The 15,738-nt window shown below is 32.2% G+C and overlaps 1 protein-coding gene across 1 annotated transcript; it reads left to right on the forward strand.

Annotated features, from left to right (window-relative positions):
* The first annotated feature begins 4,306 nt into the window (after positions 1-4,306).
* Positions 4,307-15,704, forward strand: LOC125856282 (uncharacterized). Its single transcript, XM_049535802.1, has 3 exons — positions 4,307-4,617; positions 4,690-6,631; positions 15,405-15,704. Exons 1-3 carry the CDS (start codon positions 4,307-4,309, stop codon positions 15,702-15,704), a joined length of 2,553 nt encoding a protein of 850 aa, XP_049391759.1.
* Positions 15,705-15,738: the final 34 nt, after the last annotated feature.

Consider the following 15,738-nt stretch of genomic DNA (forward strand, 5'->3'; position numbering starts at 1 on the left):
ACGTGTTTTACCACTCGATTATTTCACTTACTAAATACATTCAAAGTACAGACCGCATACTATTCGCATTATATTGTTTTATAATATAGGCTCGAACATTTATCATTCATCCCGTGGTTAGTATGACTTCCAATCAGCTCAGTAGCACGTTTGGTGAGTCCTCATCTTTTGAGGACAACCTTTATATTTCTTTCAATAGTTAATCTTTTAGTTTTCAAACAATTAGAGTTAGTTAAGGGCTTGTCCTAGCAACTCATCTTAGTAAAGGCTTTCAAATAGACAATCAAATATGCATGTTAGCTTTGTGTTGTCTTCAGATGAACTCGCTTTTGAGTATTTAAATTTTATATTTCAAACCACTCAGTTATTTTAGTTTAGCTTCTGCATTCAAATGAAGTTATTGTTTACATAAATCATAGTGTCATGCTAGGCCATGGGTTAGTTTGGATCACTTGTGGCTCTAAGCACCGTGTTACGACTAAGAGGTAGTCTCGAGTGGTGATGGATGGAAATTTGACCATCCAGAAGGAGAGACAGAGAATTTCCCAACATGTATACAGTGCACTGTTTGGGAAGAGAGAAATCAAAGGAGTTTTGAGGATAAGCACCACAACATCTAGAAGTTGAAGATGACCTTATTATTTTGGTGCAAGCAGGAAGGTTTAATAGAAGCAGAAGATATTTTTGATGATTTAGACAACAGTAAGAAGAAACGTAGATAGGAAGGCTTCCTTTTATTTGTAATTTGTTTATTATTTTGGGGGACTATACAGTTGTTATAGTATACCTGTTAATATATAGAATGTTACCATTATCAAAAAAGAAAAATGACAACGCTACAACTGTTATTCAATTTTAGTCCTACGCATTTAACTTATCAAGAAAAACAATTAAATCCTATGCATTTTCCTGTAATTTCTTCAGATATAGGTCATTAGAAAATAATATGCTTAAGAGTTAAGACAGTAACTTCATCAGTATTACAGCCAGCTTCTTTTACGGATGAATAAAGACACCAACGACTGACATTCAAGGACTGTATGATGACCTGTTGTAGAGATTTTCATATCTAATATCAATAGAAATGCTAACCTATTAAATGTTCACAATTACCCAAAATTTCAAGCAATGGTATCCCGAAACATCATTTGAGACGAAATTAGCTAGAATGAAGTTTGCCAACCTTGATAATAATATTGTTGAGTAATGGCTTCATCAAACCAGATAGAGAGTAATTCTCAATAAAGTTCTCAGAAAATTGGCATTCTGTTGAGGCAAGTTGTGAATTAAGAAAGTAAAACAGAAACGATGAGTAAAACCTAGAAAAGGAGGAAGCCTCCAGATAACAGATGCTCCTATTCCATATTCATCTTTTTGCTGCAAAGAAGTTTGAGCAGTTGAATTAGAGCTCTGTCAAAGCCAGTCAGAGAGACAAGACAAGAAGCACTGAGTAAAAAATTAGAATCTGGAGAAAACAATTTCTCCTGATCTTGCTATGGAAACAATATATAGTTGCATAGGAGACATCCTTTCTCCAATACAATAAAGACTTGCAACAACTGGAAATACAAGAGCATTCATGGGGAACAAATCAATGCAGCTGAACAAGGAAATTAACTAGACGCTACAACACTAATTACCACCAAACCTAGAAAATTAATCAGCGACATGGTTTGACAATGAAACTAACATATGTAAATGTTATTATTATAATCAAGGTTTCCTCAACTAAAGAGTTATTTCTCAACATATTTCAATTTGATATGTTTTAATTTGCCCATATATAGAAACAACAACAGCATGCTCAGAGTAGTCTCACAAATGAGGTTTGGGGAAAGTAGGTTGTACACAAACCTTACCCCTACCTTTGTGAGGTAGAGAAGTTGTAAAGAGAAGTTACCGAAGCAGGGAAAATGTGATAGCAAAATAACAAGATACAAAACAAATACAAATAGTATCACACATTGATAAAGAAATTAAGTGATTACTAACTACTACTGCTAATAGACTCCACGTACTCTGTTCTAGTCCAGCTTAATCTAAAACTTTAAGACTAGTATATGTGAGCTAGATTTCCAACATGATTTTGCAAGCTGTAGAAGTTGTTCAACTTGACCAAGATAATAGTAGAGAAGAAGTTGTGAGCAAGGATTAAATGAATGTTTGTTCCCAATGTTCTAAAGGAACCATTTAATCCACAAAAAGAGGGATCGAATCCCACCTATGTAATATTCCCCTCTATAGAGGACCCCATTAAAGATTGTTGTTACTCTCCTTCCAAATCCCTCAAGTCCAATTTTTCCTTTTCCTTATTGCCCTTTACTGATCTTAATTACAATCTTGCCAGACTATTGCATATAGACAATCTAGCCAGACTATTGCAAGTTTTGGTATGCGACACAACAATTTTTTAATTCCTTTACACAAGTTTTTATTCCATGAAGGACTTATGTTGTGAACCAAGCTGACTCGGTAAGGGCCTATGGGCTATTAAATACTTTTAATTGGGGATCCAGGCCCAATTAGTATCTCTATTAAAAAGGACTAGAAGTTAGAAGAAGGGGCAGGCAAATTATGTGAAGCGTTGGCTTTCTGATCCTCTCATCTCCCTTCTATGGTCTAGTATCTCATCCCCTTCTAGTTACCTTCTTCTATGTTAAGCTACCCGTAATTAGTGTGTTATTACTTTGTTGTGTGTATTATCCATTGTAATTTGTATTCAGAGATAACTATAAATATCAGTGTTTGTATTGGAAATCGGGTTTGTTACAACTTACTCACATCAATATTGACCCTCAATGAAGAGAAGAAACATACAACTTGATCAAGAATATCTTAAGACATTTTTAGAAAAACAACGAATAGAACAGAATGGGAACTTGAAAATCACCTGTCTCAGAGATGGTCCTCCACGCAAGACCAAAGCAAGAAGGAAGGGTTTCAAACTGTTTGATATCAAGCTTCTTGTTAATAAACCCAACTCCCAGACGATGGCAAATCCACTCGAATCTCATTTACATTTGACCACAACAAGAATCTCTTCCTTCTAAATCAGTAATAGACCCAAGACTCAGCTTCCCAGTAACCTTGTCAGCATAATAAACCAAATACTCAAACTCCACACAGGGGCGGACCCACATAGTCAATTTTGGGTGCTCGAGCACCCATTGACTCCGGAAAAAAAATTGTATATATATATAGAAAATATGATAAATACGTTATTAAATAAAAATAAGCACCCATAGAACAATAGCAGTCGTGGGTGCGCTGGTTGACAACTGAAAAATAACGCGTGCGAAGCATGCAGGCGAGGGTTCGAATCCCGTCAGCCCCATTCCTTTTTTTTTACTTTTTCCAGCGAATTTTGCACCTTTTTTTCTACTTTTCCTTTTTTTAATTAAGGGCTTATTTTACTCCGAATTTTGTACTTGTTTTGACTTTTCCTATTCTTAATTAGTTTAGGGTGACTAACTTTTTCTTTCTTTTTTATTTTTAACTTCTTTTTTATTTTTTTTGGTCTAAATTCGGAGCTCAAAGCTCCTTTTTATTTAAATAATTCTGTACAAAAATTGGGCCAAACAAGCCCAAATAAAAAGGAAACAAAGAAAAGGACAGAACCAGAACATCTGGACTCTGGGCCCTTTCCATTTTTTCTATTCTTTAAAATATTTTCCACTATCCACTTTTATGGGATTTTTTCTTTTAACAAAACAAGGAAATCATTCTTCTTCTTCTTCTTGTTTCAAAGAAAAAGCAGTCAACCCAACAACAAAATTCAAGCTTTTTTCTTTTCAAAATCAAAATACAAAAGCAAGGTAATAAGATTTGATGTTTGATTAAAGTTAGATAATGAAAAAAAAGGGTTAGAGAAATTAGGTTTTGAGATTTTCATTGCTTATGGCTAGTACTTTTTAAGTCTTAATTCTTAAAATAGATTCCACATACGTTTTTTGTTACTTGATAAATAGATTTAGACTTTAGAGTCTCACATATTTAGTGTTTTGTGATTAAAAATATATTTTTTGAATACTTTTGAAATAATTTTTTTTCTTACCAACTTACTTGATTCAAAAATTAAATTTTAGGATGTATACAAATAACAAATTGTGCAATTGAAAATTTTGTGCTCATTGAGTCATATATTGCTAATTATTGCTTGTGGTGTTGAAAGATCAAATAGATATATTAATTGATGTTTGAGTTGTTGATAGAAAGTTATAGATTTCAATAAAAATTAATTGAATTATGTGAATTAATTCTATGATAAAATTGATTTTTTTGCACAAATTTATCTTTGTAAATTGAGATGGATAAGTATGTCACAAGATCGAAAATTGGGCATCCAAGTTCTAGCTCTACTCATCCATCTACCGCTTCAACCATAGCTCCGAAAATTCAAAGAAAAACATTTATTTCAGATGTTGATTTAGAATCTCTTGAAGCTGATCCGGGAATTAGAAAGCCCATTGCAGAATATAATCCTAATATACGTGATGATATTAAGAGATATTATATTCTTAAAAAGCCTTGCCAACCTAAGGATCATAAATTTCCTAAAACTAAGTTTGGGAAGGAAATGTGGCAATTTTTTCCTGATTGGTTTAATGGTCGTAAGTGGTTGGAGTATATCATAACAAAAGATGCTGCATTTTGTTTGTGTTGCTACTTGTTTTAAAATGAATGTGAAAGTCGTGGATATGTGGTTGATGTTGCTTTCACAAAGACTGGCTATAGAGCTTGGAACAAAGCTACTGAAAGATTTAGAGCTCATGTTGGAGATATAAATAGCAACCACAACAAGTGTTTCAACAAGATGCTTGATTTGATGAATCAATCACAGTCAATACGCACTTCCTTTGATAAAAAGTCCAAGAAAGAAAAAAGTGAGTCTCGGCGTCGCTTGAGTGCTTCAATTGATGTGACAAGATTTCTCTTGAAATTAGGATTTTCATTCCGTGGACATGATGAGAGTCGATCTTCTTCAAATAGAGGTATTTTTCTTGAACTTTTGCAATGGTATGGAGATATTAATGAAGATGTTGGAAGCATTATTTTAGAAAAAGCTCCAAAAAATGAAATGATGTGTTCTCCAAGTATTCAAAAGGATATTGTTGATTCTTGTGCTAAGGAAACAATCAAATCTATTCTTGAAGATTTAGATGGGGATTATTTTGGGATACTAGTCGATGAATCAAAGGATGTATCACACAAGGAGCAAATGGCACTTGTTTTGAGATATGCTAACAAAGAAGGAGAAGTGATAGAGCGATTTATTGGTATTATTCATGTTAGTGATACATCTGCTTGTTCATTAAAGGAAGCAATATACTCTTTTCTTTTAGATCACTCATTAAGTCCATCCCAAATACGTGGGCAAGGTTATGATGGAGATAGCAATATGCAAGGACATCTAAATGGTCTTAAAACTTTGATTTTGAATGACACTCCATCGGCATATTGCATTCACTGTTTTGCCCACCAATTGCAGTTAACACTAATGGCTCTTGCAAAGAAGGATTCAAATGTAGATGACTTTTTTTGTTTAGTTACTAATGTGTTAAATATTGTTGGAGCATCTTTTAAGCGCAGGGATTTACTTCGGAAACACCAAGCTGAACAGTTAGAGGAGTTGCTTATATCAGGGGAAGTGCATACTGGGCAAGGATTAAATCAAGAACGTGGGCTTCAGCGGCCATGTGATACTCGTTGGGGTTCTCATTATAGAACATTAGATAATCTTATTGTTCTATTTCCATCAGTTATTCATGTGTTTGAATTTACTGGATGCGAGTGTCCAAACTATACTGATAGACTTCTTGCTAAAACTCTTGTGGATGCAATTAAGAAATATGATTTTGCCTTTATGCTGCACTTGATGTGGAAAGTTCTTATGATGACAAATGAATTGAACTCCTCATTACAAAGGATGGATCAAAATATTGTCAATGCTATGGGATTTCTTGCTCTTACAAAGCAAAGATTACAAAATATGAGGGATAATGAATTCGAATCATTAATGGATGATGTCTCTTCTTTTTGTGATAAACATGATATAGTCATTCCGGAGATGGATGCTAGCTACTTTCCTGGGAAGTCAAAGCGTAAAGCTCTTGATGTTACATATTCTCATCATTTGCATGTTGAAATATTTTATGCTGTTATTGATTTGCATCTTCAAGAGCTTAATAATCGTTTTGATGCTGTGAGTACTGACTTACTTCTCGGTATGGCTAGTTTGAATCCAGTTAATTCATTTGGTAGTTTTGATAAGGGAAAGATAATGAGGTTGGCTGAATATTATATGAATGAGTTTGACATCAACAAGCTTCAGGATTTCAATTTTCAGCTTGATAGCTTTATAGTTTATGTTCGTGGTTCTGACAAGAGGTTCTTCAACTTGAAGGGAATTAGTGATCTTGCTAAAGTATTGGTCAAGTCAGATTTGCATCAAATTTGGCCACTTGTTTATTTGTTTATCAAGTTGACTCTTATTCTTCCCGTTGCTACTGCTTCTGTGGAACAATCTTTCTCATCCATGAAGTACATTAAAAATGAACTTCGTAATAGTATTGGTGATGAATTTTTGAATGGTTGTTTAGTTTGCTATGTAGAGCGTAAGATATTCGCAAATGTAAGCAATTATGCTATTATTTATCGTTTTCAACATATGAAAAGTCGTCGAGCACAATTATGACTTTAAGACTAGAAGTCTCTTTTTGTAATGATAATATTACTAGTAGGTCATTGTGACTTATAACTAGTGGTTGTTTTTTATGGTGATAATATTAATCGTTGTTTTATTTTTTTAACTTTTTTTTATTAAAGAGTTTGAGTTAGTATACGTTTACTTTTTTTATTAAAGAGTTTGAGTTAGTATACGCTTACACTATGTGATTGCTAACATGTTTATGTTAAAGGAAGTGAGCACCCATAACCTTTAAATCCTGGATCCGCCACTGACTCCACATAACAAGTAAAACTTCCAATGTTCCATCATCGGAAAGACTTGTAGGATTTCACAGAGCGCCTTGGGGAAGGTTGAATTTTGTGAGTTGGGGTTAGTGGGTAGATTCACAGAAAAGCAAGAAGGAGATAAGAGGAGTAGGAGGAGGAGAATAGTCATTTGGACTAAAAACCTCCATTGTTGGATTGAAACTCCCCATTGTTCTCCAGAGAAAGAGGAGTAGGACGAGTGGGATGAAAGTGATGGTTGTACACAACGGTTAAATAGTTGTACTGGAAATTGAACGTTATCAAAATGTGGGTGACATTCAAAATTTGTATGATGTCGCACATCAATCAATAAACTTAGGTATAAGTCCCATAAAGTTATTTTTAAAAAATAATATTCTCTCTATTCATATTAATTGATTATTTTATTAAAAATTGTTGTCTCAGGTCCGTTATTTAACTTGCTAAATCAAGAAAAATATTAATTAAAAAATTCATAAATCACCCTTGTTATTAAATTTTTTTTGAAAGTGTTCATATTTGTTTGTAAAATTCCCAAAAAGTTTTTTTAAGGCGTGAATTAGTAAAATTATATTCCTATTTATATATTTTTAATATGTGTGTAAAAAAAGAAAATGATCAACTAATATGAGACGAATGGAGTAATAATAAATTTTACAAGAAAATTAGTGAAACATAAATAAATTTGATCACCAAAATAATAAATTTAAATTAGTCATTAAAACAAAAAAGTCAAAAAAAAAAAAGGGTCAAATATGTTATTAAAATATTTACAAATTTAAGTAGAAGTTGAATTCCAAAATTTTATGGTCAAATATGTTTTCCGTAGTTCAACTTTCAAAAAAAGTAAAAAAAATTCATGATCAAATGAGTTCGAAATTAAACGCACGAGGAACGCGTAAGGTATTGATACTATTAGGTACCATTCCAATTGTCCAAAAAATTGTTTCTCCATGATTAACTCCTAATCGTGAGAGTAAATTTTTTCTGAAATGCACACAAAGCTATTGACCTAAAAAATCAAATTAATTCATTGAAAAATTTATTGCCTTTGCCATAAGCAGCTCATATGGCGAAAGACTTATAAAATATACCTAGGGTTCAAATTTCTTCATATTTGAAGGTTATGAGTATGACATTAATGACCACCAACTGCAATTGTCTTCTTGATAGTGCAGTCTCTCAAGATAATTATGTTGATTATGATGTGAAGTGTTTCTCAATTAAGTTTAAATTTGTGGTGAACTTGAATCAACCAATCAATCAGCATTGTTCTAGTTGATCTCAAGTTGTGAATCCATATAATGATGAACTCTTCAAATTAAAATTTTTACATTCAATATGAACAGGTTGAACAATCAATCTATTAACAACTATTAATTGAATCTCACCTTGAAAACATTTACTACGTTTGTTAGTTTAAAGATTATTATGTCTATAGCTATTACTCTAAAGTTTTAAATGTAAGATAAAGTTGTTTGTTCGTCATTGATTCTCCTAGTATCTCTTTCAATCAGCATTTTTAAGAATATTCATGTTAGATAGATGGATAGATAGATCTATAGATTTAAGCTAATAGGTCACTAGTTAGTATTGAGTGATTGATTTTATTGATGATTGCACAAAAAGAACAAATATTTACATAATACTTCATCAAAAAAATTATGAGGTAGGAAAATGGGAGAAATGAATTATGAGGTAGAAAATTGAATCCTCACCAAAAAGATAAAATTTAATGTAATCAACCAATTGAGCTACTAAGATTAAACTAGCTAGAATTAAAAAAAAAAAAAAAAAAACTAAAACTAGATCAAGCTTTACTTCTAAAATTAGAGTAAGCTTTACATTGTGTATGGTATGCCTATTATAACACCGCATAACTCTATCTTCTATCGTAAGTATATAAGCTTGAACCGGGTGATGTCCTACTTGTGTTGATGTGTTAAGGTCTATTCCTATGTGCGGGAAGTGCATTGGAAGTAGTTTGGGTCATAAGAGACCCCTCTAGTACTTAGTTGAGTTCAAAACATTCCTACTAGCTAAGTTTTTCGCATTAATTGACTCAAGGGTCAATTTCAAATGATCATATCTCTCGGTATATAATGCATTAGGTAGTCTATGACCTATCAAAATAAAGGTCTATAAAGCCTTCTTTCCAACTCCACCAAGTTTGTCTCATTTAGAATTCTGAGTATAAAGTTATGACCGTTTTACCAGAGACTACCACAACAGAGTTTTTAAATTCAGTAACTACTTGATCTACTGGTTGTAAATCGAAGTACGGCCCATACTATTAATTCATGGAAAAAGTTATAAAAGTCATCTTTTGGGTTCAATTCGTACAGACCAAAGTTACGGGTCGTAGAAGCATCTACGAGCAATATTGGGCCCATATAATGAAGTTTTGAATGTTGTTTTTGGGCTTGATTTCTGCTGATCTAGTTACCGGTCGTTAACCAAATTACAGGCCATAATTTGGGTTCATAGAATGAACTTCAGAAACTCAAAATTTTAGTCTGACTTCCAAGGATGAGAGCTATGGCCCGTAGATCAAAGCACATACTATAGATGGTCTCGTGAAAGGTTTTCGATAGTTTTTTTATTGGGGTTTCCTTTTTCTTTTCCCAATTTTTCTAAGTCGAAGCCACGATATTACGCATATCCTAAAAGAGTTTTCACGCTTGAGACTTAGTTCCTAGGCCACCGTAAGTAAGACAAAAGCTAGGATTTTCAAGCATCTTCTTGAAGTTTCTTTAAGAACTTTATTCTTCCATGTACGTAAGGCTACTCATAGTGATGGACTAAGTTCGTCCTCGCGCCCTACATCTAAAACTCAGTTAGTTAGAGAAAAATCTAGGATTTTACCCAAGTTTTCATGAACTTTGAATTGACCTTTATTCCTTGCTATTGAATTATGATTCTTATCATTGAGATTATAGTACTTCACTACTTCTTGTATTTTGATTCTTGAATTGTTATTCATATTTTTTTTATCACATGAATCCTATTTTGTCTAGAATTGTTGAAAGCATTTGCTTAATTATTTTCATGCATTGACTTTTGATTTAAAGTAAGTTCAAGTATTTTAAGTTATCGGTTGAGAAGAGTTTTACTAGGGAACACTAATGATTCAAAATTAACTACAGTATTTTGTATTGAAAAAGTATTGCTAATTTAAGAAGAGCATAAATAGTTTCAGAAGAAGTTTCAGTCAGTAAAGTAAATATCAATTTTCCTAAAAAAGATATTTTTAGTATTAACTCGACCTAGTGAGTATTATTATATGAGAATTAATATATATATTTTGGGAGTAGTATTGAGCACCGATTTGGATGAGAGTTAATACAACTCAAATCCCATAAAATATGTTGCCAGTGTAGATAGGATCGTATCGAAATTTGGGCGACTCCTCACCATCTTCAAGAAGGCTTTTAGTGGATCCATACGTTAAGTTGTGTCATATACCCCATCAAGGTATAGGACAGTTCTGGCAATGTGAAAAAGACGTTGTATCATCACGAGGCTCATAGTGATAGTTGTCGGTTAGAGCAATCCCGACAAAAAGTAAAGTATATTATTTCAGTATTTGTTATTATTGCATGTCTATTGTAAAGTTTTTTAATGATTTCATTCATATTTTACTTAAGTTGAATTATTTTTAGTCTTTATTCAGTTCAACTATTTATTTCCTTCAGCTTTATTACATACCGTACATTCCATGTACTAACGTCATTCGACAGGTATTCAGGATCATCAACAGATGCTTCATTGAGATCACATTACCCAATCGTCAGCTTTTGGTGAGGCCTTCTTGCTTTTGGAAGAGTACTCCATTTTTATTGCTTAGTAGTAGTGTTTGAAGGTTGTTGTTGGTCTTGTCCCGATGCCTATCTTTAGACAGTAGATGCTTTATAGATAGACAGAGTCAAAGAGATATTTTAGTCTTCTTTTCAGATGTTTCAACTAACTTTTTGTCATTTATACTCGGTATTTTCAAACAGCTTCTGACACAGTTTATTCCTTAAATTCTCATTAGTTTTAAGCTTTCGTATACATATTCTAGTCTTCTGCTAAGTAGTCAGCCATACCGAAAGTTCTTGGGGACCAACAATATTTTTTGAGTATCAGCCATGTCCAAGGTATAGGCTCGGGACGTGACACCTATTTATCTTTTATGTACTCTCAAATGGGCACAACTATTTCAGGCATCCTTTGTGAGCATTACATCTATACTTTACCTTAAAGATGAGCCTTCCATAACTAGTATTGGAGCAATTGGCATGCGACTAAGAAAACTTGCCATGATTTTTAAATTATGCAGAATTGTGAGGTTGAGTCAAGATTGCATCCTCATTGGTGTGACGACGATGAAACCAACAAAGAACTCCATCAATAAATGTACCACCCCCCATGTACACAATTCAACTTTTCTCCTAAAATTTTCATGTTAATTTTTTATTCTTTGTTAAACCATGATTTATGCAGAGATGGACATAAGGAGATGATGAAGATTCAAACGTGTTTCAATGGAGGAAGGAGATAACGGAGATTAAAGAGATGGGTTCGATGATTTAATTTGGTATGAATTCATTTGGTAAGTGGATCGGGTTCACATAAAAAAAGGAAATTGGGTAATTTTAGTTGATTTGGAAATTTTCATCCAATTGAGAGGTATGAATGATAAATTTATTAACAGTTGGGTATGAATAACTCGATATTAACAGTAAGAGTAAGGTCAGCAAATAAATGAAAGTTGAGGGGTAGTTTTGACCATTTTCTTTATATTAAATTTACATGAGAATATTGTTTGATAAAAGGCATTAATTCACTTCTAAATTTGTCCCAAAAAGTCAGTTACACGTTTAAACTATCACGAAAACCTAATACACACCTTTATTATTCAAAAATAAATTTATTTACCCCCTAAAACTGACGTGGTAAAACAACAAAAAAATGTGTGTTTGGTAAAAAATCATTCTTCTTCTTCTGAATTGTCCTGAAAAGGCAGTTACACATTTAAACTACTACGACAATTTATTACACATCATTACTATTCATAAGTGGAGTTATTTACCCCCTAAAACTAACGTGGCAAAAAAAAATAAAAGCGTGTTTGAGAAAAAAATAAATCAAAATCCTCTTTCTACCCGTATGGCCCCACCCTATCACCCCATACCTCTTCTTCTTCCTCTTCTTCTTCTTCTTCCTCTTCTTCCTCCTCCTCCTCCTCCTCCTCCTCCTCCGTATGGCCCCACCCTATCACCCCATACCTCTTCTTCTTCCTCTTCTTCTTCTTCTTCCTCCTCCTCCTCCTCCTCCTCCTCCTCCTCCTCCTCCTCCTCTTCTTCTAATTCTAAATTTTTTATCACCTTCCATACTCAATTTCCATCCACCCCACCCCACATGTATCCTCTCCCCCCTTCCAATCATATCCTATTTTAATATTTATGATTTACCATCTCCATTATATTTGATTTTTCTCTTCGACTTTTGGTGGTTGATACAATTGATGATTGAGTTTAAAAAATAAAACATAATGATGAATTTGTTGGTGGTGGGAAACAAAGATGTGGGAATGAAGGTGGTGAAGAAGAAGAAATCAATATTGATAATGGTGGTGGTGATATTTGGTGGTGGGTTTGTACCTTTTGATGGTAATGATGTGATTTTAGTGATGAGTTTGATTATGAGTGTTGAATTTTGTGGTGTATCTTTACAATTTTTGTGGGGACGATGGTGATTGTGTGATTTTGATGGTGAGTTTGATCGTAAGTGGTGAAATTTGTGACAGCTATTTTGATTTTTTATGGTGAAGTATATAGATTTGGTATTAATAGAGTGGCAATGGTAGTGGTTCCATGGTGGTGTTCATTGAAGAAGAAGCAATTCATTGACATGGATAAAAAAAAAATTGAAATTTGACATCTGATATGTCAGTGAGATGACATTAATGTGGTACGAATGTGATACACCTCCTATTGTGAGAGTAGTGTTATACATTTCAAGGGGGAAATAATTTCACTTTTGAGTAGTACATGTGTATAGTAGATCACCATGATAGTTAAACCGTGTAACTGACTTTTCGAGACAAGTTCAGGGGTGAAGTTATGTCTTTTCCAATATTATTTTGTAGGTATTAGATGTAAAAATATCCAGAGGAGGAAATAACGAGAAATTACCATAAAACTGAAATCCACGACCTTTGATTAAGATATGACCATGGATCCCATCGTGAAAATATTTAAACAATGTGCAAAAAGAATGCTCCGCAACTGATCAAGTTATGAACATTTGAACAGAATCAAGTTGACAGAAAGACCTATGGACCCATGGACCGAGGATCAATCCACTATGGAGGATCAGAAACCCTAAGGCTGAACATCTAACAAAGTATAATGTATACAACATATGGATGAGACCGTCAATGGTGTCTGTGGATAATTTAATTTAAAGGATTTCAAATTTGTGGGTCATTATAAATATTTTTCATAGGTTTATTTTTGTTATAAAGAGTCATCAAAATTGAGAATTTTGTAAATTGTAATATTTCTTTCTCTAGTTTTCGAAGATTTTGTAAAGAACGAAGAACAAAGTTATTCCTACCATTTTTATTTCAAAGTAAGCATTATGACTTCAATCAATTCTTGTTATTCCTGTCTTTTTGCTATGAATAACTAAATCCTCTATCGAGGTTGTGACCCAATAGAGTTGTAATATTCATAAGGTTTTTGTGTGTTGTATGGTTTTTGAATATCCAACTATTTGTTATTTTTCTTGATTGGTTTGTAATTGCAAACATCAATCTATGATATAGTATCTTAGTTTTTTCTTGAGAAAGGGAATTAGAATTTGATAGAAATAGTTTGCATGAATTCAAGGCGTTAACCTTTGTTTAATAGATTCTCTTAGAGAAAAGTTGAATTGACATGACATAATTAGTTGTTCTTACCTAAATAACTCGTATAAATTTAGAAAATATTGAGATAAATTGTTCAACTCTTGATAAAGATTGAGTGGTGTTGTAGGGATCGAGTGCATATTTAGAAACCCGATTATCTATAATTGCATGAAAATCAAGAACGGTACATCCCATTAAGGTGAACAAACTTGGTTCTATAATCATATAAATTATCTCAAAATTATTTCTGCAATCTTGTTTGGCATTATTGTTGGGAGACCAGAAGTGTTTTTTTTTTATAGAAAAGAACACTTATTTTGAGAAATGGAGTGTTTGACTAATTCTTAAAACGACTTTTAAATTGAAGCAAACACAATTTTTCTGTTGTTGGTAAGAAGCTAAAAATTTCAACTTTTAAAAAAAAGCAAAAGCAAAAATAGAAAATTAATTTTTTAAGACTAAAATATCCGTTACATACATACATATTTATCAATATATCCCTTATTAATTAATTAACATATGTCATAAGTTTGGTTTATCTTTATTCAAGAATTTTATTTTTTATTTTTATATTATAAATTTTTTATTTTATTTATGTTTTACATTATTATTTATATATTACTTTATGTATTATTTTACAGAATTAGAAATAAAAGTAACAACGATATTTTTGTAGCATTAAAAAAGAGAAAAAATAACAATTAAAGATTTAGACTCTCCCAAAAAAGTGACAAATAACAAAAAAAAAATTCTTAATTTACGTATTATTTTATTTTAATTTGAATTTTTTAAAACATCAGAGTATTATAACCAAAAAAATGATAATAGCTAAGATTGAATCGAAAAAAATAGGTGACAAATAGCAAAAAGATTCCTCTTTTCAATATTTTTCAACAATATTTATCTATGTACAATATTGATTAAAAATTTGAATATGTACATTTTAAATAATTAAATTTAAAATGTAATTAAATTTTCTGTATTAGATGTTTAAAATAGTTTTTGTCTATAAAATAATCTTAATATTAAACTTGTCATTTTTCATAATTTGACTCTCAAAAACATTTTTTAAAGAAAATTAGTCAAACACAAATTGATTATCAAAAGCATTTTTCAAACGAATTTGCCAAACACAAATTGATTTTTTTAAAAGCACTTTTCAAAAAAGTTACTTTTAAAAAGTGCTTCTAACAATAAGTTGTTTTTAGTAGCAATGTCAAACACTCTTAGTCTTTAGATTAAAACCAAAAAAAAAAAATCTACTTTCACATAACAGTAACAGACTGCTAACCAAGTATTTGTCCAATCAGTAGTAATTCTTCTTATTTTATGTGGTATTCGACCCAATCTTGTTTGGATTACTATATTAGCATATGATCGTGTTACATCATCTTCAAGTGTAATTTTGAGAGTATCAAATTTTAGCATCGTTACAAAAACAAATACGATCTTACTTAATGGTGTTTACTATGATAACGTCTATTTATATTCCATGCCATTCTATTTGTTTTTGCTATGAATCAGGTTATCATAGCAATTAGCACATCAAGCACTAGCCATTCAACTTGCATCTGTAGTAGCAACTGTTGCAGTTGTAGGTGTTGCACAAGCAACTAATCTGCCTGAGGAGATTAATGTGTTTGTGAACATGAATAAGGAGATTCACTATGTAAATGTTATTGTGACACCTTGTGTGAATGTTACGTCCTTCAAGATGGATGTGTGCATTTACACCATACTCAAGACTGAGGAACAATGTCATAATTTTAATGATGATGACTCTCAACAACACTTGAAGAACTTCATGGAGGTGCACATTGCACAAGCAAGCTAAATTTCGATTAACCATTAACATATGATAAAAACCA

Source organism: Solanum stenotomum, chromosome 1 (genome assembly GCF_019186545.1).
Source record: "Solanum stenotomum isolate F172 chromosome 1, ASM1918654v1, whole genome shotgun sequence".
Classification (NCBI taxonomy): domain Eukaryota; kingdom Viridiplantae; phylum Streptophyta; class Magnoliopsida; order Solanales; family Solanaceae; genus Solanum; species Solanum stenotomum.